The following is a 27763-nucleotide window of genomic DNA, read 5'->3' on the forward strand; positions in this document are numbered from 1 at the left end:
GATATCTATTCAGAGCATGTTACCATAGTCTCTCGAGACTGAAGGATGCCTACATAAAGTGGTTTGTATATGAGATGTATATCTTATGCTTGGAGATCACCTTTCTTCCCCATCCCCAACTTTAGGGTGTCTGAAGACATAAATACGTCATATCAAACCTGCATCCCAATGCTCTGCTAGATACAGACGAGTAATTCATAAGATTATAAACAATCTGTGACTATGAGATTACTGTGCACAGAGGACACCTTATTTTTTTGACAAAGGGTATTCTCAATCACATTTGTATCTGATACTGCATTCCAGATTCCTTCAGCTCATTTAATACCAGACTGGGATTCATGAAATAGCTGGTGATAAAAAGCAATAACCTCTGATTTCAGGAAGTGAAAGAGCTCCTATGTGATGTGCCTAGCTGAGGGTGGGTAGGGATGCTTAACCTTAAATCATGGCCCTCAGTCCCCCTCCCCAGGTCTGATAAGATTACCTTCTAGCGCTTCATTCCAAAACCCTTTCACCATCTAGGACCCTTTCTAAATATTACTACTTTTCCTTTAAAGTCCTTTCACATACAAAAATGGCTGTCTCCTCCTTTTCTGTCAGCCAGTTTAACCTTTCTTGTCATCTAGGTCTCATCCTCAACTGGACATAGACTAACACCACCCCTCATCTCTCTGTGACCCCAAATGGTGTTGACTAACCATTCCATGGTATTTGACACATGGACTGCTTAGGAAAATGAAGCTAGAGAGGGGCTCATGGCATGTGGTGTGAAATGCGTATCTAAATGTTATTATGGCTTAGCATATCAGCTATCAGTGGTTCGACCTTTTTGCTTTCTATGGACAGCAATAATTAAACACTGTTCAATAACCTCCATAAATTGCAGTACAGATGGGAGTTATAGGATATGCTGGGGCCTATTAACAGAAAAGGTCTGATATGATAAGGATATGTTCACTAGCCATCACTTAGATATTGTATTTCTAAGTGTCCTAGAATCCCTTCCCTGAGGGCTTTGTTCAAGGCCCCAAAGGAAGTGCTGTAGATTTCCAAGCAGATGCCAACAATGTTGTAACATTTAAATGCTGACAGGAAACTTTTATCTGGCACCAGAGCAATAATGCATATTAGGCCATTCCTTTCAGTAAGACTGAGGAGAATCAGTATACTACTGTACACAGCTCTGTTGGGATCACATCCTCTGTATAGCGTTATATGTAGACTCAAATGGTAAAGAATATACGATGAAAAAATCAATGAAGAGATTTAAAGTGAAAGAGAATAAATCTTATGATAGAAGATGGCAGATTCAACAGTAACTGAAATAGGGCAGCTAAAGCCAATAGCTTTGGACAACAGGCTGTCTGCTGAGATTAATAGCAATATTAGACAGAAGGACTTTCAAATTAAGGAAAAATCAAAACAATTTCAAAAATACAATAAAGTGCCGTATTTTTTGCTCCATAAGACGCAGTCCCCCCCAAAGAAAAAAGTGGGGAAGAAAGTATGTGTGCCTTATGGAGTGAATACTGTAAAAAAGAGTTCAGCCACCGCCACCACCCAGAAGCCTCCCACAACCATGCTGGGAGGCCTCTGAACTGGCTGCTTGCCCTGGCAAGAACATTGTTCCTGGCTTTGTGTAGCCTGACCTGTTGTGCCTTCCATGCTATAAACGTTCAGTTATGTCAGAAAACTGAGATTTGGTCTTATGCTGAGCATGTGCCACTGCTGGTGAATGGGATCAGGTTAAGCTTTGTGTTGCTGTTCTTTTGCATAACCTAAGGTAAATAAGGAAAACCAGCTGTTAAATAGTTTAATTCCACTATTTATCTTCCACACAACTAAAAGGGACCTCTCAATGCAGTGCCAAATCAGACAAACCATTTCTAACTTAATATAGGCTTGAGCTGTAGCTGAGCAGAGTTGCACAACAATCTCATCTGCCATTGAGACATTTCTATAAGCATGGGGAGGAGATGGATGAAAGGAAGTGTAAAATATAGGTACTGTAGTGTGGTATAGGTCTTATCACTGGCTGATAATGGTCTATATGTACTTGACTTAAATTTATGGTACACAAATTTATGGCACATAAACTAGAGTACACAAAGCTTTAAGTCTCTCCATTTGTTAATGACAGTGGTAATGGTTCTTAATGCCACTGTTGACTGCAGTTCACTTTACATGGTTCAAACGTTATTCTGTTATAGTTTATTAAATATTTTATTACACTATTTGGTTCAGAATATTTTTTTCCCTGTGTTCCTCCTCTAAAAATTAGGTGCGTCTTAAGGTCAGGTGCTTCTTATGGAGCAAAAAATACAGTACTTGTATTTACTATGCATGTATATATATGACACCCAAATCTTTTATTTTTAAAATAAAAACTGTTTCCAAAACCATATATATTGACCCTTATCTGTCTTCTGTAGGAGACTTGAAACAAATATTTTTAATCTTTTATGAAAATTATGGAACCATTATTACAAGTTGCTTAAAATCCTTAGCATAATCACTGTCCCACAAAATAAGAAATACTTCTGTTACAACTCCAAACTACACAACAATAAATATATGAAAAGAATGTGCATTCTTTTTGTGCCTGCTATTATTAGCTCAAGGAATCCTGGATGTCATTATAAGTGTTTTATGGCTGCATTTTTGTTTATACAAATAGCTAGCACTGGACTTTCCACTAATTTTTCTACTAATCTTTCATACAGGTGTGCCAGTTCTGACAGGGCAGGGGTCAGTTTCGATTACAATTTTTTCCAGAGACCAGTAATCCTGAAAGCTGCTCTCAGCATTCTTACCTTCCCCTCCTTTGGACATGTTAATTTCAGAATCATCTCTAATTCCACTTTGTGATTCCAGGTATGTGGCAGGGACCCAGCCTTGTTCTTCTGATGTGCTTACAAACCACCAACCTGTAAGGATAAGCAGAGAAGGATGGTCACTGTAGACAGAGATGCACACGGATACAGATACAACCTCCTGTGACTTCTAGTTCTTCAAAACCTGTGTTTATCCCCTTTTTCTAATAAACTAACCATATAATGTAGGAACAAGAGGAACTTTAATAAAACGTTATAGTATATCCCCACTTCTCTAAGAGCGCAGCAGTCCAGTCCGCAGTCCAGTCCTCAGCAGTGGAGGGGGAAGAGGATATTGTTAAGAGAGAGACAGAATGTTTGTGTGTGTAAATGGAACAACCTTTCCTTCCTTTCCTTCCTTCCTTCCTTCCTTCCTTCCTTCCTTCCTTCCTTCCTTCCTTCCTTCCTTCCTTCCTTCCTTCCTTCCTTCCTTCCTTCCTTCCTTCCTTCCTTCCTTCCTTCCTTCCTTCCTTCCTTCCTTCCTTCCTTCCTTCCTTCCTTCCTTCCTTCCTTCCTTCCTTCCTTCCTTCCTTCCTTCCTTCCTTCCTTCCTTCCTTCCTTCCTTCCTTCCTTCCTTCCTTCCTTCCTTCCTTCCTTCCTTCCTTCCTTCCTTCCTTCCTTCCTTCCTTCCTTCCTTCCTTCCTTCCTTCCTTCCTTCCTTCCTTCCTTCCTTCCTTCCTTCCTTCCTTCCTTCCTTCCTTCCTTCCTTCCTTCCTTCCTTCCTTCCTTCCTTCCTTCCTTCCTTCCTTCCTTCCTTCCTTCCTTCCTTCCTTCCTTCCTTCCTTCCTTCCTTCCTTCCTTCCTTCCTTCCTTCCTTCCTTCCTTCCTTCCTTCCTTCCTTCCTTCCTTCCTTCCTTCCTTCCTTCCTTCCTTCCTTCCTTCCTTCCTTCCTTCCTTCCTGTTACTGAAAGAACATGGAAAACAGCAATAACAAAATAATACAGTGGTGCCTCGCTTAATGAGTGCCTCGGTTAATGACGAATCCGCATAGTGACGTGTTATTTGTGATCGCAAAAGCGATCACATTACGATGTTCCTAATGGCCAAAAACTGCTTTGCGATGATTGGTAAGCGTTTCGCTTACCGATTTTTGCATAGCGATGTTTTTTTAACAGCTGATTGGCGGTTCCAAAATGGCCACTGGCTAAAGAAAATGGCCACCCGCACTGTTTTCGTGCCCTTTCCTCGCTTACCGGGCAGCGAAAATGGCGGCCGTATGGAGGATTTTCACAGAATGGTGAGTTTTTTGCCCATAGGAATGCATTAAACGTGTTTTAATGCGTTCCTATGGGCTTTTTTGCCCCGCATAGTGATGAATCCACATAGCGATGATATTTTCGGAACGGATTATCGTCGCTATGCGGGGCACCACTGTACATGTCTTTCAGACACATTTCTTTTCCCTCAACTCCTGTTGAAGCTTCCTTAGTCCTTGAGTGTCAAGAGGGCTAAAATCTGGGGCCAGCTGCAGACCCAAATCCAAACATTGTATTACTATACAGTGGTGCCTTGCTCGACAACGATAATCCATTCCAGGAAAATTGCTGTTAAGCGAAATTGTCATCATGCAAAAAAAACCCATTGGAATGCATTGAAAACTGGTTAATGCATTCCAATGGGGGAAATACCTGATTGTCCAGCGAAGATCCTCCATAGGACGGCCATTTTACGATCCCTGTGTTGTGAAAATAGGTCCGGAAAACAGCGGGGAGCCATTTTGCGAACCGCCAATCAGCTGTTTTTAATCATCGTCCAGCGAAAAAAACGGTTCCCGAAGCAGGACGTAAAGCAAAAAAACCCCATAGGAACATCGTTTTGTGATCGCTATAGTGATTGCAAAAAACTCATTGTAAAGTGATTTCGTCGTCTAACGGGGCCGTTGTCAAGCAGGGCACCACTGTATATAACAACACATGTCAAGGCAGAGGGATCTGCAAATGCTCCCATAATATAGTGATTGGTTTTGAGAACAAAATGGAACTGAAGAGCCAACCTGCACACACAAATATATTGTACAGCAGCCAGAGGAACCAAGCTGGCATTAGTTCCAGAGTCAATACCTGGACCAGCAGCTAAACCAAACTCTGAGTGTCCAGCAGTATACAACATGCAGCCCAACCTTCCAAAGGAGCAGAGCCAACAGAGAGACAGCACCAATATTGCAAAGACCTGAGCTTCACTCAAGTGCTTCACCTTAGAAGGAACAGCAGACCCCAGTCTCAACAGACCAGTTCCAGACAGCACACATGAGAACTTTCAACTGCTAAAGGGAGGCAAAGATCAACAGTAAGCCTCCCGGTTCTTCTAAGAAATCCACCTGTGTTGTTTACAGCGACCTGTTGTAAAGCGAGGTCCTGCTCAAGCAAGACAGGGAGGGCTGGTAACCTAAAAGATAGCTAGTGGCGTCAACTAATTATGAGCTTAGCTCATGTCTTTTCTAGTGGCTGTGCTGGCTTGAAGATGACTCTGGTGTAAGAGTGCAATTGGAAAACTCCAACTGCCTGATTGCACCACAGAAGGTCACTTTAATGGGAATGATCTCACTTAAAGTAACCCTTCTATTGCTGGAGAATTGCTAAGCCCAGACTCAAAAAGTAGAAGCCCCAAACTGGACCAAAAACAGTCCAGCTTGGGCACAGATCAGAGGCAGGTATGAGCTTTATAGTCATTACCTTGTGCATAGTGTCACTGCTGAGAAAAGACTGCACCAGATGACCCTATAAGGAGCTTAAATTGCAATCTATTTCCCCATGTGGTCATATCCTAAGTGAAAGAAACAAGCAGAGAATACATCCTTTTAAATGCAGTTCCCTATAAAAGTCTCCATGCTAAGTGCAAATTCGATGCTATTGTTATTAGGCAATCCTCTCTGCTTCTCCCATACCTTATTTCTTGGGGAAAACCCAGCTTGGAAAATTACCAGAGTTATTAAGAGAGGGAGGGCAGGAAAAAATGAGCAAGAACTGGGCAGCTGAGTACAGGAACATGGAGAGAAGCAAAAGCACAAATAGATTCTGGGATGTTGGCTTTAGCTCTTATGCTGAACATCCTGGACTAAGTAGGTGCTTAAGGGCAATTTGATTTGAATTTCATGTATGTAAGTTAGGAGACAGTCATTCTTCAATGGGATGGGAAGACATCATCCACATGCCCAATAGATCCTCAGTGATTTTTTTTAAAAAACAACCTGCTGTGTTAAGGGTAGAGTTAATGCTCTTTCAGGTCAACTCAAGCTACACACTGCCAGTAAACTATAAGCTAGGGCTAATTTCATAATAGACATGCACCAAAATCAGAAATGATGGCATACGCTTCACAAATTATGTCTGCTTTAAAACATACCTACCATGCACCTCCACTTTGTCTTCGTCATCTAGGACCAGATTCAGAAGAGAAGGGGAGGACAGAGGGCTTTACTTTATGGTAAGATAAATTATCCTTTGAGTTGACATGAGATAGGCTTAACTCAGATCTTAAACCAACAGAATTTTTTAAATTAACAGTTTTCCATAATTTTAAATACGGTTTTGAAAAAGATTCATGTTGACCACTGTCTCCTATCCTTAATGTATTTCAGTCTTCTTTCTTGTTAGTCTCATAACATAACATCACATGCAGCTAGGCCAACTTTTGGGATAACAGACAAATACAACCAAGTTTCTGGAATCAGAAAGCAAAATCGTCGTTGTAAGTTGGCTCCAGAAAAATTGTACTGCTCATCTCTAGGATTTCTTTCTTTCTTTTTAAATAATATTTTTATTTGAACATATACATCTACAAACTACAACAAAATACAGTATGAAAAAAAATCCCCCTCCCCCTTTTGAGGACAGGGATTTCAACCTCATTTAAGTCCCAAATTTCCCAAGTTTCTAGAGAGCAGTATATATTGGAACCACAAAACGAAGCATCTACACCAGAATCAAAGAACATGAGAGACACTGCAGACTAAAACAACCAGAAAAATCAGCAGTAGCTGAACATGCCCTAAAACAAGTTGAACATGAAATTCTATTTCAAAGTACTGAAATAAAGGACAACACCAGCAATCATTACATTAGACCGCACAGGGAAGCCACTGAAATCCACAAACATCAGCAGATCTTCAACAAAAAAGAAGTTTGAAACTCAATAAAATTTGGCTCTCAGCACTGATAAATACAGTGTGCAAAAGGTCAACAAACTCTACCCAGCCACAAGGACTGGTGATCACTACACACAAAAGACCAGGTAATGATACCCATCAATCACAGTGACAGATAATCTCTCCTCCTTATCACCCCACAATACTCCCAAGCAGAGATTTATTTTTGTTACTTCTGTCACACAGCAGGACCAAGAGTCTCCCAACCTGACATTCACTCACGGCACCTGGCTGTGCTAACAATAATGGAGGGAAGGGGGGGGGGAGAACCAATATAGTCAACTCATTTTGATGATGTTTTGGGTAGATACGCTGCTGAAAATGAGGAGTTGTTAATGGTAAGGAAGGAGAGGAGGCATATCAAGCTGAACATGCATTTGTAATTATGGCACAGAAGTAAACAGACCAGAAGCTGATACACATCTGATCCTAATTAGATGTAAAATGGTCCTATGACTTCTTCTTCAGAAGTAAACTTAGCCTGAGTGAAAAGGGCTGCACTATAAAGTTAGCACTCTAGTAAAAACCATGAACTCTGAAGCATTTCATTTCACCCTGAACTTGAGTCTTGTGCACTAGCATTTCACAGCACAAAAAAGCTAAAACAGACCTAAATAGACCCAGCTTGGATCAGAGTAGGCTCATATGGCTTCAAAAATGAAGCTGAAACAAATTATTGCATTCTCGTATAGGGGAAGGCAAAGCATTCCCAGAATCAAAGCAAACCTGATCAATATGAAAATTTCTTTTCAATTCCAAATGACTTGACCCTGATACATATACCTGTATGAGAGATGGGCAAAGTGCAACCCTCCAGATGTCACTGGATCACATCTCCCAACTCCCCCCCCCCCCCAGCTATGCTGGCTAGGGCTGAGGCAGTTGCAATGTAACATCTAGAGGGCCACACTTGGGCCACTCTCTCTTCCATGCAAGCAAACACACACACACACACACACACACACACACACACACACACACACACACACACACACACACACACACACACACACACACCTATTTATATGACCAACTGGGCAATCCAGGAGCAACAACATCTGTCTTCTCTGCATGGGGAACAACAAACTAACATACATAAAGTATATTCATTATCATGCCATATGCTTCAGTGTCAGGCTGGTACGCTGTGCAGCCCTATTGACTGTTTCCTTCCCTCGACTTTCCTACTCATGTGATGATTTTAAAACTTTATAATGAATAAAACAAAACAAAACCTACAGTGTGGGAGAGAACAGGAGTCATTGCTCCTATATGCAGTTGACTAGTGGGCCTTGGAAGGTGCCCCGCCTACTAGTCAACTGGGTATACTAGACCTGGTAATACATGTGTGAATATTACTCTTCTTTATTACTACAGTACTGTACATTAAAGCATTTCCTGTAGGGGCTAAGAACTTGAAAAGCTAGCAAAGGGGCTGGTAATGATTTGATCTGTGCCTGCTCTGTACTTCAGTTACTTAGGGCACTAAACAATTTTTAGTATACTTTGAAGCAAAAAATCAAAGCATCATAGAATCATAGAATAATGGAGTTGGAAGGGGTCTATAAGGCCATTGAGTCCAGGAATCCAAGTCAAAGCAGATCTGATAGATGGTTCTCCAATTTTCTCTTGAATGCCTCCAGCTTTGGAGTGCTTACCACCTCCAGAGTTCATTGGTTCCATTGTCGTACTGCTCTAACAGTTATGACGTTTTCCCTGATATTCAGTCTAAATCTGGCTTCTTGTAGCTTCAGCCCATTATTACATGTCCTGCAAAATATTGGTGCATAAGCCTGAAGAAGTGGATTTTATCCACAGACCTCCGTTGTTTGTTCAATTTTTTTAGTGGTCTAATAAAAATATTGCCTATTCTTGCATTTCTGAAGCAAAAAGTTCACATTTGGCTAATGGCAATTGATGTTAAGCTACAGTAAAATTCAAATATAATCTTGTGAAACAATACTATATGTGTTGTCACTTGTGTATTTTAGTGTGGGTCAGAGCTACATGTGCAAATATTAAAACTGCCTTGACATTGTTACTTGCCCAAATGCATCAAAGGATATTACCATTAAATATCTGACTGGCATGGCAAGACACAATGTTATACACTTGTTGATTTCTTTCTTTCCTACTTGCATGTTGTGCAGTAACAATACAATTTCACACACACAAAAAAACAAGCCAGGATTCTTTTCTGAAATGACAATGAACATTTAATAGGAAGACTGTGCTTCATACAATTTTGTATATCTGCACAAACATCTTCCAAGTACATTAAAAATAAATGTTATGAGTCTGGAAGAGAAAGCATAATTCAAAATTTATGGCAGCAACTCTGCAAAACATTATACAAAAGTATTTTTATGAAAATAAAATGAATATATACAACAGGATACAAAAAAAAAAATTCAGCCCAACCATTTGTTAAATCTACTGGTGGCAAAAGCACACAGAAAGCACAGGCTATACTTGGAGACAAGGAGGATGCTGTCTTCTTGGGACAAAGGACATCCTTAGTGAAGCGGTGAAATTCCACCCAATTGTTTGAACAGACTAGTGGTGAGAAAGTTTCCAGTTGCAAGAATCTCTACAATACATGGGTAAAGAATGTGCTGACACTGTATGTTTTCAGGATCTGTCTGTCAAGAAGGTATGGGTCTTAGAGCCTGCTATATCAGCCTGGTTTTTCATTGGATGAAATGTTGCATTTTCTCAAAAGCAAATGACATGTGAGCGCTGCAAAGTGCCCTCCGTGCCAAATGTGAGGCTTTGCTTCAGTTGTTCCTCTTGCCTCCTGAGATGAAGAACAGGCAGCAATTCATACTCAGAAGCAGATTGCATTGAGGTTCAACTACACTGCAGGCTTCAGCTATCTTCTTCTGCCCCATTGGTATCCAATGATGGTGCAAAAAAACTTCTTTGTGTCATTTTGGCATCCGTGCCATGAACTAGCCTTAAGTGGCTGTGCCTGGACTACATTATGAGTCATCTGCTTGGGTCATCACAGCTCCAATACATAAAGAAACTTCAAAGAAACATCTGGAGAGCTGCTTTTGCCTCCATCTTAGGGAAACTGTCTAGACTTTACAAAATAACTTAGGCAAGAGCTGCAGACAAGAAGTCAAGGCTGCAAAACTATAAACCAGTATCCCCACTCCCTCTAGCCCCAAGCCCCTCTACCCTAGATAATTTGCTCAGGAGACTTTACTTTCAAAAACCACAGTGAGACAATGTATTTATGGGTCTGTCAGTCCCCTTTCCCCCCTTCACTTCATAATTTCTCTGTGCAGGAGTGGAGAACAATCCATCATTAAAAATATTCTGTAGTAACATCTGCAGGAAATTATGTAAAATTCTCCCTGAATCCTGCCAAGACACTATGAGGTTCACTGTTGATTCTATACCACTGTTAAAAACTGCACTCAATGATATGCTTTGCTGTCCCATCTCAGCTTTGTCCTTCAAATGGCTCTAGAGTTTGAGGACTGTAAAAATGGCACCATAACCATTTCCCTTTTTTCACTGCCAGAGATTTTAAACCCTGCTTGGAGAACACCGTCCAGATTCACATGTATTCAGAGTCAAATCACCTTGGCTTCAGACTATGCTTAGTTAGCTCATACAGCCTGCCCAAGCTTTTCCACTAGTTGGTGTTTAGAGACGAAACAAGTTTCACCCACTTGTGGAATGAATGTAGCACACTGGATCATCTGTGGCTGTAAAACCATGTGTGTGTGAAGAGCTATATAGTCATCTGGTCCACTCATTCTCATGGAGAAACAGCATGGGTACCAGGTCATCCAAACTAAAACAATTTGAACCAGTTAGCCTCCATCCTGCTTTCACAGCCAAAATATTACACAAGTAAATAGCAGCAGTGTGTACCATGGTTTGACAAGGTTTAGAAAAACAGAGTTAAGTATCACACAGATGAACCATGCCGCAAGCTACAAAGGAATTCAGGGTCATCGACCCATCTAGCCTGAAGAAAAACATTCCTTCTTAAAACATGTTAAAAACAAAGCCCATCTGCTGAGGCTCACCCAAGAGAAAGCTCTCTTAGAACAACTCTATCCCACTTGTATATCTGGGCTATCTGACATCTATTATTCTACACTAATGTAAAATGCACAACATTCCAGAACACAATCATTTTTAACTCCTGGTTAGCTCAGTGGTTTAAGTAGTGTATCTGGCTGTGGAGCCAGAGACTGGGAGTTTCATTCCTCGCTGTGCCTCCTTGACAGGGGCTGGACTTGATGATTACAGCTCTGCAGTTCTAAGATGATGATGATAACATAAAGGATGTTCCTAATAAAAAACATCTTTTACTCCACCGCTGTTTAAAGATTACTTTGTATAACCTCAGAATTTTGGAGATATGCGGTTGGGTGAACACACAATAAAAGCTGAAACGTGTGCCCAAACTACTCCTTACACTTTATGTAATGAACCAGAACAGGACTGGGCAAAGTGCAGCTCTCCAGATTCTGCTGGACTGCAATTGCCAGCATTCTCAGCTCATGGTAATGCTGGCAAGGGCTGAAGGTAAGTACAGTTTAACAGCATCTGGAGAGCTGCACTTTGCTCGCCTCGGCATTAACCGTAGGCTTTGAATAGTAGGCTTGAAAACCAATTGGCTACTGCTAAACATTAGAAACCAGGAAGTTAATTTTCTGCTGTTAATGTTAAAAATTGGCATATATGTAATTCACTGAACTAGCAGAATCAATAATTACTTAAAATATTAATTTATTTATTCTGAAATAAACAGTAGGATTTACAGGATTCCTACCCTAATGGCACATTTGTGACTTCCTTTTTGTTTTTTCTTGTTTATCCTACTCTAGAGAGAGAAAAAATACCCATGCATTACCAGTGGTGCTGGCTTTACACAGGGCTAAAAACCAATAACTCTTTAATCACTTTTAGACAGATTTCCATAATGTACTACTATAAAAACTGCTACAGAAAGTTGAGTAGCTAGTTGTCAGAGCTCTTTTTTCTACATATCTATTTTAGGTCATAACAAGCAGTTTTCATTAATACTTCTGGTGTACAATTTCCAGTCTCCAATAGACAGATATTTCAAAAATATTTTTAGTATTTGGAATAATATCAGCTTTAACTCAAAGTGGAGTAAGAAGCTCCGTGGACCCTCCCCTCAGCAGAGCTTTCTTGTCAGAATAGTTTTAAATATACTTTGCTTAGAGGATGGTCGATGTAAATAGTTCCATCTACTTTTCTCACTTTGCCTGCCTCATTAAAATCAGCTGGAGCAGGGGTAAGCAATTAATTTCTATAGGGGGGCCACAAGAAAAATCTGAACTGTGTTCGGGGGCCGAACCAACTTTACTTAAAATGAAACAGTGATGTTATCGTTTTTATTTTAAACTTGTTAATCTTCACAAATACTAAAGAGGGTTTTTATGGTATGTTAAAGATAAGCAACTGATCAACTTTAGACAAAAAGCTATAAGTTGTTTTGATGTTCAAAACTGTCCGCAGGCCGGACAGGAGTGGCTCGCGGACCGTAAGTGGCCCTTGGCCCGCACTTTGCCCAGGTCTGAGTTGGGGTGTCTGGAATGCTTGTAAGAACATTCCCATACAAAGTACATTACAATAAATCAGGGATCTGAAGCATGGATGATTGACAAGAAAGGTGTGGCTACACAGCAAGGGAAATGCGAATTCACTCACACTGAGTGCTGCGAAGTTGCATCAGAGAATTTGAGCCAATTTGCTTGCTGTTCTGTTTATAGCCCTGCAGGTTGTGCTGTTCAAATAACTTCATTAACAAGCAGTAGAAAGGCTTCTTCCTATTTCAGTTTCCTGAACTGACAGTTTCCACACAGAGCTTTGCTCTCTGTTCTTAAGGTATTAAGTTGTTAAGAAATAAAAAATAAATTGGAGTGTTGTCCAGAAAAGCTTTTAAAAAACAAAGAAGAGTGTTGTGAGAGAGTATCTTTGCTGGAGAAAGTGTGCCGGCACTGTCTTGCGCATACATGTGAAGTGTTCATTTTAGTATGAGGTAAGAGGCAAGAGGTGAGGGGAAAGGGGCTTAGTGCATTCACACTCGTGCAACACATCCTCTCTTTCTGCAATGATTCAAGCAATCACAAGCCTGAACTAATGCAAAATGATTCATATTGTATTTTTAAAATACAGAAACTTCTCTAGTAGAAGGGAAAAACTATGGATCAGGAATGGGGGGACTCTAGGCTGATTCCCATTTCTCATTGCATCTTGTGATCAATGGAAAAATGTAAATCATCCTGCCTCAAACCCATGTATTTCCTGCATTTTTGCTTATGTGGTTGACCCTTAATGCATTCTCTTCAATCCATTTTCTCTACAGCTAGCAAACTTTTTAAAACATTAGATACATTTATATACTGCCTTTCTTTAAAAAGAGCTAAAGGACCCTGTACATAGTTTGCTTCCTCCAATTTGCTGTGTCTTCACAATGATCTTGTGAAGACCCAGCTAATTCTGGCTGAGAAAAAATAGTCACCTTTTGACTTTCATGGCTGAATAAGGATTTGAAACCAGGCCTCCCAAGTCCTAGCTCAAACTATCACAACACACTGCCTTATCAGCCAAAGCTGATAAAAAGCAGTCATAGCAAGTGCTATCACTCTAGCCTACAGAAGGCAGTGATTTAGAGAATATCCGTAAACTACTACCTGCTCCTTCAAGGGCATGTACTCCCATCCAGAACTAAATTAATCTCATCATCTAGATCACTGTGATATCAATTACTAGCAACTGCCTGAATCATGTTTCAGTTTAATTCTTGACCACATTCTGGAATTACTCGCCTTCACACAATGATATAAAAAAGTAAAGCAGTTTACACACTGGAGATATGTCCATTTGATGAGAATTAGTAATGAAAACAGCAACCATTGTAATTCTATGATTAACTTATTTTTGTTTATTACTTTATTCATACATCCATTCATTTATTTCCATGTTTGATATAGCTATCTTAAGTATAGCGAGTTTGTAAAATCATTTTCAAATCATTTTCCATGCTATCATGAGATATTCCCTTCTGCCACGATAAGTCTTCCATTCTGCATGTATTATTTTACCAGAATTAACTTATGTAAGAAACATAAGACACTCCTGTAAGAACAGAAGCTTCCACTCCACCCAACCTGAAAATAATCGTACGTTGAACTGGCTGCAGGGGGAAGTTGGCAAGGGAGACCACAATCTATGAATCACTCTGTGGAAAAGGGACAGTTTCCACCTTTTTTCACAGTGAACTAAAACATCTAACTATTCAAATATTTAAAGTTTTTTCAGCTCCAAGGGTCACAAGCATTGCTTAGCTATGTACATGGCAAACCTTTATACAACATTGCAATGAGAATGAAATGGGACTTTAACAATAGCATTGGAATTTCTACATTCATGGCAATAGGTCCCAGCTATCTATCTGTCAGGAATACTGTTAAATTTGACTAGATAAACCACATTATATTCCAAACCTCTGCAACTAATTGTTTCTGGAATTTAACACATTTGTATCATGGCTTAGTGGCAGAGCATCTGCTCTGCACACAGAATGCTCCAGGTGAGTTCTTAGAACCTCAACTTAAAAGCTTCTCATCTGGCAGTGGGCCATCCTGGGGAGCTAATACCAGATAAACAGGCTGAAAGGAGGGCAAAACTAGATCATTTATGAAGCTGCATTCAGTCATTCTCACTGTTTTTCCATCTGGCTCAGACTGCCTACCTTTGTTGGCAACAGCTCATTCAAACTGTCCTACCCCAGCTCTAGGCTTGTAGCAGCATCCCACTCCCTGAGAGGTCAGGATGTACGCAGTAAGAAGCCTCATGAGTCATGATCCTCGTTTTCCATGCTCCGCTTTGCTGTAAAAGTATGATGGGCCCAAAGCCTGCACTCACTGGATCTCTTCCCAGTCTCCACCCCTTTATGGTGCCCAAGTTTCCATGTCAAATTTGTGCCAAACATGAGGACACTGGACCTGGCTAGCAAATTTAAGAGTCATATGTCAGTTTATTCACGACTACTGCTTCCCCAAAATAAGCCCTAGTATGATTTTTCAGGATGCTCGTAATATAAGCCCTACCTCAAAAATAAGCCCCAATTAAGTGAAACCCCACCCTTTACCATTGTGCAGCAACCAGAAGAAGATGACATGACTGTATTTGAATAAATGTAGATTGCTGTACATGAAAAATATAAAACATTCCCTGAAAATATGGTAAGCCCTAATGTGTTTTTTGGAGCAAAATTCAATGTAACACCCTGTCTTATTTTCAGGGAAACACAGTATCGGAACACGGGGGGGGGGGGCAGGTGGAGATGTTCATGAAGGTGCTACTGTTCTGGAATAAACACTATTCTGTTCCACAAACTGATTTTTTGCCATATTGACAGACACGGTCACAACAAAGAGAGAGTAGTTCTTTAGATAAGTCCCACCTGCAACATGCAAGATACTAAATGTCTCTGTCTCAGACTTTTCCAGACTCTTGAGATGAACAAAATTTGAACTGTTTCCCTTACATTCCAGAGTGACCAAATGAATTCAGAAATGTAATAATGGGGGAGGGTGTTATGTGTTCATTTTAGTCATCAAGCAAATATCCCTTCAGTCTCAGCAAACTACAGAAATATAATCAAACAGATATGCTATGCTTTGTGAACAAACTATCCACAGTGTTTTAAGCCATGAGTGGTTAAGTACTGTACAGTATGCCTCATCACACCAGAGCCATTCATAGGAAGTGACTGGCAGGAAAACCCTGCACATGCTCTTCTGTGCTTGCCAGTTTGCTTTTAATAGACAACACATGGCACCAACATCAGCAATGCCACTTTTAAAAGATGCTTTTCTGTTTCTGCTGGAAGCACTTCCAACCAATCAGGCTCAAGTGGGACTGTATTTTTCAGTTGGGCATAATTTTCAATTTTGCTGTGTTGAAAATGGCAAGGCACAGACAGCAGAACTGTCTGGGATATATTCCTGCATGCAGCAACTACAGGGTTTCTATCACGTTGCAGAAAAGGCATTCTGAAATCTGCAAGAACCACAGGGACTGCCTTCTTGTCACAGAATTTATCAATGGCATTGAAAATTCTTATTGACATATTATCTACCTTTTTTTAACAGGAACCATGGAAACACACAAGAAACATCTAACACAGGCATCAAGACAAGGGATTCGTTAGTGCTTGATTTGATCAGGGAGGCAAATCTTCAAGGCTTCCAACCATTACTCTTTGCATTGCCTCTCAATTTGCAAACTATTTTCCCACATGGTCAGCTCAGCACCAGTCCAAACAGGATCACAGGCATAGCAGAACATTAATGCATGAAAACAGGTTAGTGAGCATGAGTACTTAAGGGAAAAAAATGCAGTCTCCTGTGACTGTAATTTCTGTGCGTTACCAAACAGCTAGGTTTTAAGATAAAGAGGTATTTCTGACAACCAGTTTTCCCCTTCAATGTTGTATTGTTATTTCAAATGGTTTCAAACACATCCATGAAAGAAGAGGCAATTGAACTGCAACTTCCACTCTGTGAAGAAGGCTGTTTAAGAGTTCACAGATTGAGCAAACTGCATTTATTTAAAAACAAATCTTGGATGTTACAGGCATCCAACAGAAAATATTTATAAATATAAAAGTGGGCCTCTTGCTGCAATGTGTGAAAAACAGACATCCCACGGTTGAAGTAATATTACTACTGTAGTTGTACTTTCATATTTTCCTCTGCTTAGCACACAGAGCCATTGTCAAAATTAACACTAAGAGACAGAACTCATTCTACAAAAACTAATATGGATCAGTCAGAAAGTACATAATTTAAGCTCAAATCCAATCACAATGACAGGAGTTTCCTGTGTTGTCACTTTGAAAGTCATATTTGGTCTAGACATAAAATGTGGCTAGCTAGGAAGGAGATTCAGACATTTTGCAATTTATGTCACTTTGAACATACTTCATGTGTGGGGAACTGAGAAAGTGAGTACGAATCGATCTTAATAATTATGAAGAGTCTGTTAGCAAATAGAAGTATTAATTTCCAAAGAATACAGTATGTATGATTTAGTTTACTTAAAATTATTTTAATGACAAGAATTAATACAGGCATTTGTGATGATTTAAATGTACAAACAACTTCTAAATGCTAGGAAAAGAGAACAGCTGTATGAGGTCAACTTTGTTTACCATTAATGACTTGCAAGACAGGAAGGAGCATCAGTGTTCCAACATGGAACCGATATACAGTGTTGCATTACAAGCCAAATAATTTTTGTCCCACAAAAGCCACAGCAACTACATTCAAAAGCAGCAATTAAGTAGCTTCCCAACAGTTAACCTAAAATCAAGATGCTACTATCAGCATGATTTGATACAATTTGCATAGCAGATATTTCTACCAAGCACAATTAAATACCATTTCAATACAAAGCAGAGCAGAACAAAGCCTACCAAATTGTCGGCGCCACTTTCTGAAGCATCCAGGTGTCCCTTGAACATCCCCCATCCACACAGAGCTCCTGCCTTATCACTCTTCTTGGCCTCTGAGCAATGATAGTATGAGTGAAGCAGCTGAGTAACTTTGAGGATAAACGTGTTATGATTGGAGGTGGCTGTGGGGATTTTTTTTTTTCAAAAATCTTCCCTCCAAAATGTCCCTCAGGCTTCTCTCCTCAGGCATATTCAAACAACATCCCTAAGCTTTGAAGCCACGCCTCAAGGAACGGAAACAACAGTCAGCCCTCTGGAACATGTTTCCTATAAACGAGATGGCTGTAGAACAGCCAGCACATCTAGCAAACTGCCAATTAACCAACTATGTTTCACTGTGAACAGAGACGGAAAGAGTAGGAGATGGCCGCTCCCAAAAAGCAACCCCAGAAATCTTCCAAGAATGTTCTGTTTTTCTAACCCAAAGATTATAGCAGGCACAACACACAACCAAAAACACTCTATTACCAAACATAATCAAGCATGGAAGAAGTAAAATAAACAGCTTTAAAGCTGATTATGGATCATATTTTTTTAAACAAAGCTTTGTACTATATAGCCACAGGTTACTTTACAAAGGTTGATAAGTTTGTCTTTGTATCTACCAGCCACATAAGATGCATAATATAGAGCATTTCCACACTAGCACTCTTCTCTGGAATCAACAGCATTCATTCAATTATTTATTCCTCAGAGTAGAGAGATTATATTATAACAGTTGCATTCTTATGGCTTTCCAGTCCATCTCTCTCTACTCCCACTACTGGGTAACTGAGATTTCTCTCTTAAAATTCTCATGACAATGAAATGCAATCCTTTTAAATGTGAACTGTTTATAATATTGTTATATCTTGGGTGAAACACAGAAACTGTCTTATACCATCAAACTCGTGGTCCACTAAGTCCTATACAGTACTATTAATACTGGCTGGCAGATGCTTGCCAGGTTTCAGACTGCTTTTCCTAGACTACCTGGTGATGCCAGAGACAGAACCTCCTGCATATAAAGCATGTGCTTTACATTCCTCTTTTAAAGACATATTTCAGACTTTTAAAAATATCTTTTAGATTGTCTTCTTCCACCCAGAACTACCCGAATCACCTGTCACCACCAGCAGGGACGGCTGAGGGGTCTGACGCTGAGAAAGGCTCGGAAGGAAAAAACTAGAAACCAGGCCTTCTCGGCAGTGGCCCCTCGGCTATGGAACGCCCTTCCCACCTCGCTGGGTGTTTTTAAAAGACAGTTTAAAACTTGGTTATTTAAGCAGGCCTTCCCTCCAGTCAGCTAAGTCTTTTATTTTTCTTTTCCCCATCTTATCCTATTGGCAATTCTTTCCTAAATTAATTGTATTAACTAATATACCAATTGTATTTTTATTATTATCTATATTTTATATTGTCTTATTTTATGCTGTAAGCTGCCCCGAGTAGACCTGGTCTAGAGGGGCAGGATCTAAATTTAATAAACAAATAATTTTTTTAAAAAATGCACCGTAAACTACACCTCTATCAGTATACAGATTTTTAATATAAACCAACACATCCAGTGAGATATGTAGGGATGTGTACTGAAGGTGAGATGTAATTCTGTTTGATTTGGCAAGGGTTATGTTTTGATTCTGATTGCTCTGGAGATTTCCCATTTTGGATCAGGTCTGTTATCAGCCTCACTTCGGAAATTCTGTCTCTACCCTTGAGACACAACACCTCCTCATGAAAAGATGGCAAGTGGCTGGATACAATCCTGCTGTTACATACAGCACTGATGTTACCTGTCTGTCATGGGTTTGGAGGGAAAGTTCCATCCTATGGGGAGTGGAAGGCGGGACATCAGGAGGAGGGGCTGTACTGTATATATATGTGAAGCTTGTGTGGTGAAGTTCAGCAGACGCTGGGAGAAGAAGCAGCAGCTGGGAAGAAGAAGCTGGTGTGGGAGTCTGTGTGTCAGACAGGGTACTACTGTGTGTCAGAGTACCAACCTGATAGGTTCAGGTGTCTGTTGGTTAGCCAGAACTGATAGGTTCAGGGTCTGTGCTTCAAGTTAAGTGTTCTGTGTGAACCAAACTGTGTGCATGTATGAATGAGATTAAGCCACGTTACTATATCTTATTCACCTGATTATTTTATTTTGCCTGTGTGTTGTTTTAAATAAACCTTATTCTTTTATTTGTTGAAAATCCATCCCTGGTCTGTGTGACTTCTTATAGGGAATGGTTGGTGGCAGCTTAGTTAACGTGTGGCAGATCCCAGTAGGTCTGGGTTTGTCACATTGATTGGTGTCCAGCGTGTGGGATACGACTGGTCCAGTTGTCCAGCGGTCCAGCAAAGCCTTGGCAAGTGTGCCCAGAGCAAGGGGGGTCTAGTCAGGGACAATCTGAGAGCACGTAGGTAATCTTCTAGGTGTACCTCACGGGGGGGTGCACTAGTAGAAGAACGTGTAACCTCAGATTGGGGACTAGATTAGGGTGCTCTGACGCAGCCTGTTTTGGCGGGAAAAAGCTGAGGCAAAACTGTAAAGTAGAAGTGATTCAGCCTGCCTGCTGAGAGGCCCAGCAGAGGGGGGTGGACTCCGGCTGGCTACAGTTGCAAGTAGTGCTGAAGGACAGCAGCAATCTATAGGGAAAGCTGGTTCTGAGGCAAAAGGAAAAAAAAAAGTGGTCGTTTTATTTTGAGGCTTGACTTTTTAAAGCAGCCTGTTCTGAGGGGGGATTATGCCCTTGACTCGAAGACAAATGGCAGAAATGGGTGAAGTGAAAGACCCCCAGGTAGACCAAGGTTCTGAGGATGAATTGGGCTCAGTGCAGGGTGACAGCACGGGAGAACAGACCTTAGAACTCAGAAAAATGCTCCTAGCCCAACAGCATGAATTTAGAATGAGACAATTGGATAGGGAGGCCAGAGAAAGAGCTGAAATCAGTCAGGCAGAGGCAGATGCCAAGAAAAGGGGAATGGCCATGAGGATAGAAGAGATGGAACTGGAACACAGAGTTAGAATGGCACAATTAAAATTAACATTCCTAAATAAGAAAAATAACAACTTATCAGTTGAAGAAATTGCGGAAAGAGAAAAGTATGAGGCTCAGGCCAGACAAAGTGAGCAAGATCTTGAAAAATATAATCAGCAAAAAGACATTAAATTAAAAGAAATCAGAGATAAGACTGAAGAAAAAGTAAAAGAGATAAAAGCTAGGGCTGAGGAAGAAATTTTACAGATCAGGGCTGAGTTTGAGGCTAAGCAAAAGGAGCTGGATTTGAGAATAAAAGAGAAGAAATTGCAGCTAGACAAGAAACCAAAAGAAGGCACACAGGTTAAGGCACAACATCAAAATCTGAAGTCTTCTGAAGAAAACATGAGGGAAACATGGGACCCTAAGTACTCTCCGGGACCAGGGAAAAGCCAGCAAGGGGGAGGGGCCCATGGTGAAGGGAAGCCCTCAGACATGAAACCAAGACCTCAGATTTTGGAGGGAAAACCAAAACCAGATGAGAAAGACTCAAAATATAGCAGAAAATGTTATTTCTGTCAGGGAAAGGGCCATCTAATCTCAGAGTGTGAGAAATTAAAGCAGCTAAAAGGAATTGTGCCTCAGGATTCGAGTGGAACCAAGCCAAAAGCTGTGTTCTGTGTCCAGAAAGAGCAAGGCTCATTGTCACTGAGGGAGCCTGTTGCTATGGCTACTCAATCTGGAACAGCTACATCTGCTGATCAGGCTGAGGAAAATGGTCCTCTTGTAGAGGTCAGGCGCTGCCTACTGGTGAGAACAGATTCTCAGTTGTTTGAAACAGCAGGGGTGGACGTAGGAATACTTGGACATCAGTATCGGGGGCTGCGGGACACTTGTTCCCAGGTGACCCTGTGCCATCCAGATATTATTCCTAGGGAGTATGTAATCCCAAATGAAAGCATGAAGGTGGCAGGGATTGAGGGGCAGGTGATCTCTCTGCCAGTAGCTGAGGTACCTGTGAACTTTCAAGGCTGGAGGGGAGTTTGGCGGCTAGCAATTTCATCGACTCTGCCAGCAGCCGTGCTCGTGGGAAATGACCTGGCTGAACATGTGAAACGGGTGCTAGTGATTACACGTTCACAAGCCACCACGGGGACAGTTCAGGGGGGTAATGATGAGCCCGAGACGGAAGCAGAGGGGAGTTCAGAAGCTGTGGTGGAAACCTTAACCACAGACAGCAGATTTGGACAAGAGCAAAAGGCAGACGCCACTCTCCAAAAATGTTTTGAACAGGTGACTGACGCCCAGCTAACACCTGAAACCCCAGTGAGATTTCTGGAGAAAAAGGGGATTTTATATAGAGAGACCCTGAGGAATATCTCAAAAGGGGGAGATGGGATCAGAAGTCAGCTAGTGGTACCTGAAAAGTATCGCCCCATGATCTTACAAAGGGGGCACTCTGACATGTTTGCTGCGCACTTAGGGGTGAACAAAACACAGCAGAGAATCACACAGAATTTTTACTGGCCTGACATAGGGAAGCAGATCAGGGAGTTCTGTAAACAATGTGATGTGTGTCAAAGGCAGGGGAATAGCCGCGACAGGACCAAAGCAAAGTTGTGCCCTTTGCCTGTGATTGACACTCCGTTCAAATGCATAGGGGTGGATATTGTGGGACCTTTGCCCAAGGCCACAAAGAGGGGGAACAGGTTCATTCTCACCATTGTGGACCATGCCACGAGGTACCCTGAAGCCATACCCTTGACTAACATTGAAACTAACACAGTGGCAGATGCCTTGGTGGGGTATATGTCCAGGATGGGATTTGCCTCAGAGATAATCACAGATTTGGGCGCATCATTTACATCAAAGCTCATGAAACGCTTATGGCAAATCTGTGGAATTAAGTACAAGGAAACCACTGCCTATCATCCTGAAAGTAATGGGTTAACTGAGAAGTTCAATGGGACTCTAATGCGCATGATTAGGGCTTACTTGGCAGAGAATCCAAACAATTGGGACCAGAAGCTGCAATCCCTTTTGTTTGCCTATCGATCAGTGCCACAAGCCAGTACCGGGTTCAGTCCATTTGAACTTTTATTTGGGAGAAGGGTGAAAGGGCCCCTTGATTTGATCAAACAAAATTGGGAGCAGATCACCCAGGATGACCCACAAGACGTTGTGACATACATAGACACCTTGATGAATGACCTAAAGAGAAATCTGGAGCTGGCAGCAGAGACCCTGCAAGCTCAAAAGGTCAGAAAGAAAGCCTGGTGTGTCCAGGAAGGCAGGGAGAGGCACTTTGACCCAGGGGAGGAAGTGCTTTGGCTTAGGCCCTGCAAAGAAAACAAACTGCAGCTGGGTAGCCCAGAAATAAAATACTTGGGTCACATGGTAGGGGGAGGAGTGATAAAACCCCTGGAGGCCAAAATAGAAGCTGTTCGTGATTGGCCTAGACCCAACACCAAGAAAAAAGTCAAATCATTTCTTGGGTTGGTGGGCTACTACAGAAAGTTCATCCCGAGGTTTAGCGAGATTGCGGCTCCGCTGACCGATCTGACGAGGAAGAAGACTGATGACCGCATCCCGTGGACCAGCGACTGTGAGGAGGCGTTCCAGAGGTTGAAGCAGGCGCTCATCAACTATCCAGTGCTGCGTGCTCCAGACTTCGACAGGGAGTTCATCATCTACACCGATGCGTCTAACAGCGGGGTAGGAGCAGTTCTGTGCCAGGAGGATGAGAATGGTGACCAGCATCCAGTGTCCTACCTGAGTAGGAAACTTCAAAAAGGTGAGAGACATTTGGCAACCGTGGAGAAGGAGTGTTTGGCCATAGTCTACGCGATCCAGAAGGCCAAGCCTTACATCTGGGGAAGACATTTTGTTCTGTGCACTGACCATTCACCACTGCAATGGTTAAAGACAATGAAAACCCACAATAGCAAACTTATGAGGTGGGCTTTAAACCTACAGGACTATGACTTTGAAGTGAAGGTGGTCAGAGGGTCAGTGAACTGTGTTGCTGACGCCTTGTCAAGAAGACCTGAAGAATGAAGACGGCGAAAGAACATGGACTATGTATATATTTTGGTGAACAAAAAGTTAAATGTACCTGGGTTTTTTGAACTTGGTTTGTATGAATAAAGGTAAATTGATGTAATGTATATGGTAAATGTTTAAATGCCTAATTGCTATGGTTAACTTAGAATGTAAGTATAAGTAAGTATGATATGGTATGTATAACTGTTGTTGTGTGTTTTATCCAGGTTGTTTTTTGGGAAAAAGCACCTTAGCTTTCCCCCTACAAAACAACTTATAAAGAGGGGAGGTGTTACATACAGCACTGATGTTACCTGTCTGTCATGGGTTTGGAGGGAAAGTTCCATCCTATGGGGAGTGGAAGGCGGGACATCAGGAGGAGGGGCTGTACTGTATATATATGTGAAGCTTGTGTGGTGAAGTTCAGCAGACGCTGGGAGAAGAAGCAGCAGCTGGGAAGAAGAAGCTGGTGTGGGAGTCTGTGTGTCAGACAGGGTACTACTGTGTGTCAGAGTACCAACCTGATAGGTTCAGGTGTCTGTTGGTTAGCCAGAACTGATAGGTTCAGGGTCTGTGCTTCAAGTTAAGTGTTCTGTGTGAACCAAACTGTGTGCATGTATGAATGAGATTAAGCCACGTTACTATATCTTATTCACCTGATTATTTTATTTTGCCTGTGTGTTGTTTTAAATAAACCTTATTCTTTTATTTGTTGAAAATCCATCCCTGGTCTGTGTGACTTCTTATAGGGAATGGTTGGTGGCAGCTTAGTTAACGTGTGGCAGATGTTTTGATTCTGATTGCTCTGGAGATTTCCCATTTTGGATCAGGTCTGTTATCAGCCTCACTTCGGAAATTCTGTCTCTACCCTTGAGACACAACACCTCCTCATGAAAAGATGGCAAGTGGCTGGATACAATCCTGCATCTTCAGATCTAGTGGCACTTTTAGTTATAGACAGCACACAGGTGCTTCCAAACCGTTTCCCCTGGTATAGGCTATATCAAGGTTAAGGAAAGAATGCCCTCCAGATATTACTGTATCAAATGTACAACTCTGCACTGATTATGGGATGATGGATCTAGCAACCCTCCAGACATAGTCCAGAAGTATCTGAAGAGCTAGATGGGAACAATGACTATGGTAACATCAAATGTTAATAATGCATCAGTTTCAGCCAGACACCCTTGTGTGTAAGGGTAGCATCATTTGACAACCATTTTGCTTAATTTGTTTGCCCAAAAACTGATGAAGATGTTCAGAAAGCTATTATTTAAGCACTTCAGTTTTTCTACTATCTTGGGTCTCATGACAGCACTTACTAAACAGTTGTAGTGAAATTGCTGCCAGAAGTCTTTTAACCCTACTCTCCTCATTGGTAAACCAAGATTAGTGTACCCGTTTAGTAAGGCATGGGAAAGCTATCACTCTCGATGAAATTTCAAGGAGCCACAGTGACAAGATAAATCTAGTACCACCATGTGAGTTTATTTATTTCAATTAGAAATAAACTGTAAAATAAGAGTGAGAGTTACACAATTTATTAGATCATAAATTCAACAGACATTTTGATGGCATCTACCAGCTGTGCGACATAAACACCCCATAGCAAGCTGTTAAAATAAATAAGCAGTATACCAAATTATATCAAGACCAGCAATATACACTATTCTATATACGTTGTGAGGAAAAGAAAGACTGTCGATTAGGAACACTTCACATAACTCTTTTATATTTTAAAAATACACCATAAATTATATTTCTACCAGTATACTGTATATAATTTTAATGTAAGCAGACACATGCAATGAGATGACTAGGAATATACACCAAAAGCAAGACTTCTTTCTGTTTCTGAACTGGCAAGGATCCTGACTGAGCTCAGATCGATTTGAGGATCACCTGCTTTAGCGCAGGACTATATCAGAGCTTAGCTTTGGACATTCTGAAGCATTACTTCAGTGGTTACATCAATACAAAATGAATAGCCTAAAGTTGCAGACACAGCAGCCCTCTTTAAACAGATGAAATCTGTTTATTGTTATACAAATAGAAGCAGAAGTTGGTCTGACTTTTTTTTAAGGTTTGTTTTAAAAAAATGTATTGACAAAATCTGATGAAATGCTAAGACATTGTTGTCTCTCTCAAAGGGCTGAAAGCCATCAAATTTCAGACAGCTTTGTGAGTACAGGGCAAACTTTAAAGTCAGGAAAGAAATTGTTAAACAATTTCAATTTTTAATGTTACCAACAAGAAATTAATGCTCTAATTTCTAACATTTTACACTCATTAATTAATTTTCAAACCCAAAACTCCAGATTTTGTTCGCATTATCTTGGCTTTGCCTCTGAAACTGGCTGCTTCTTCATATGAGTTGATCACGGTTGCCACCAGCTTTAACATGACAGGGTGCCCTGCCTCCTGCTGGTGCTAGGGACTCACATTGTTGGAGTTTGTTCTAAAAAGCATTTGATGGTAGAATGGTTTGCACAGTGAAATTCAAAACACTGGTGTCTGTTGAGAAGCAACAACTTCTAAACAGCATAACCCCTGTATGGCAGCTAGTTGGTTTCTCACAATCGACAGAAACACTCTGTACGTGCTTTAAAGATGCCTTCATCAGAAAACTTACTGGAGGGGGAACTACATCCATTACCTGTTAAATGATGAAACAGCCTCAGATCCTACCATATGTACCCTAATTGAAATAAATCACTGAAGTAAATGCTACAGTGACCATCTGCAAGAGAAACATGGTCACAGACACATAGTTGCATAGAACATGGCCAGATTGTGTACAGGAGATATATATCTTACTCAGCAGGAAATACAGAAATGTATTTATCCAAGTTCCAGCTAAGCAATCAAGTCAAGTGTGTCTAAGCACCAATCAGCTACAGATGAATGAGCAATACAGTGGTGCCTCGCATTACGACATTAATTCGTTCCAGAGAAATCGCTGTAGAACAAAAATGTCGTAATGCGAAAATAAAAAGCCCATTGAAATGCATTGAAACCCCTTCAATGCATTCCAATGGGCTGGAAACTCACCGTCCAGCGAAGATCCTCCATAGGGTGGCCATTTTTTGTGCCTGTGCAGCGAGGACTCCGTCCCAGAAAACAGCAGGGAGCCATTTTATTTACCTGGTGGCCATTTTGAAACTGCCAATCAGCTGTCCGAAAATCGTCGTTTTGCGAAGAATCGGTTCCCAAAGCAGGGAACCGATCATCGCAAAGCGAAAAACCCCTATTCAGACCATCATTTTGCGACTGCAAAACGTCATCGTAAGGCGGTTTCATCGTAATGCAGGGCAATCGTAAAGCGGGACACGATTGTATTTTTTTCAAAGACGCAAAAACCTGTGGAGATTTGAGCAGGCCCAGGTTCCTACTGGCAGATTTGGGGGGAAATTATTTTTAAAACCATGGTATATAAATGTGCAATACTGTGCTTCTGTACCCAACAATTCATAGTGTCAGGAAATGGTTCAGTGCTGTTGTACAGTACCATGCTCATGTTGCCAGCAGGAAAAGGGATGTCAAGGTTTACATAGCAAAGGGCAGCTTGAATGTTGACTACATCAATGGCAGCAGTCAAGATGGTCTACAGGATACTCTCTTCTGCTCACTACCATTCAGAAAGTGACAATATATGCAAGGGAAAACTCCTTTTTTCATCAGTTAACTACTTCTCACTCACACACAAAACAATCATCAGGGCTGTTTTTCAACAAGGGTGAATGGTAGGGAGCACAAGAAAGTAATCCTGTTCCACATATTACGTTTACAAGAAAGTCATTGTTTTACCCTTTTGAAAGGACTTTTTTGAGGATCAGTATTTCACCCCCTGCAGCCTGGAATCCTTGCAAATAAAAAAGTGGGTAAGACCAATCATTCTCTTTCAAAATAAGCAAGATTGGTCTTTTCTATTTATTTGATCAGTTTTAAATCTGGGGACTCTTAAGATCACTTATTTCTGCTGGCAGGGGAGTAAAGCAGTTTTAATTAAAAAAAAATAAAAATCAAAAACCCTTTGCCCAAACTTCTCCAAATTTGGCAATCTGCTACATACATGCAAAATTTGGTGCTGACACGAAGTCTAGTTTCAATGCTTCACCCATTTTTAGAATTGCCTTGTAGAATGTCGATTTGCTCTGCCAGCACAATAAGAACACTGCACTCTCATGAAGTGATAATTAACAAAGTTTGCTGTTGCCATGAGACTCTTGGATACATG

General features: G+C 41.0%; 1 protein-coding gene and 1 long non-coding RNA gene across 26 annotated transcripts in view; both read right to left on the bottom strand.

The window, feature by feature from the left end:
• The window catches only part of SH3PXD2A (SH3 and PX domains 2A), a 338938-nt gene that overhangs the window by 41062 nt on the left and 270113 nt on the right, over window positions 1-27763 (bottom strand). For 23 of the 25 annotated variants that reach the window (XM_020788969.3, XM_078389476.1, XM_020788973.3 and 20 more), the window contains one exon: window positions 2817-2930. In XM_020788969.3, coding sequence (XP_020644628.3) covers window positions 2817-2930 — 114 coding nt within the window. Of the gene's footprint in view, window positions 1-2816; window positions 2931-17500; window positions 19137-27763 lie in introns of those variants that run through there. The other 2 variants (XM_072995597.2, XM_072995596.2) reach the window with 2 other exon arrangements.
• On the bottom strand, window positions 3752-17472 carry LOC144587898 (uncharacterized). The gene is made up of 2 exons (XR_013543134.1): window positions 4267-17472; window positions 3752-3926 (listed from the first exon to the last, which is right to left on the bottom strand). It is a non-coding gene; the product is annotated as an uncharacterized LOC144587898 (long non-coding RNA).

Source organism: Pogona vitticeps, chromosome 3 (assembly GCF_051106095.1).
Source record: "Pogona vitticeps strain Pit_001003342236 chromosome 3, PviZW2.1, whole genome shotgun sequence".
Taxonomy (NCBI): domain Eukaryota; kingdom Metazoa; phylum Chordata; class Lepidosauria; order Squamata; family Agamidae; genus Pogona; species Pogona vitticeps.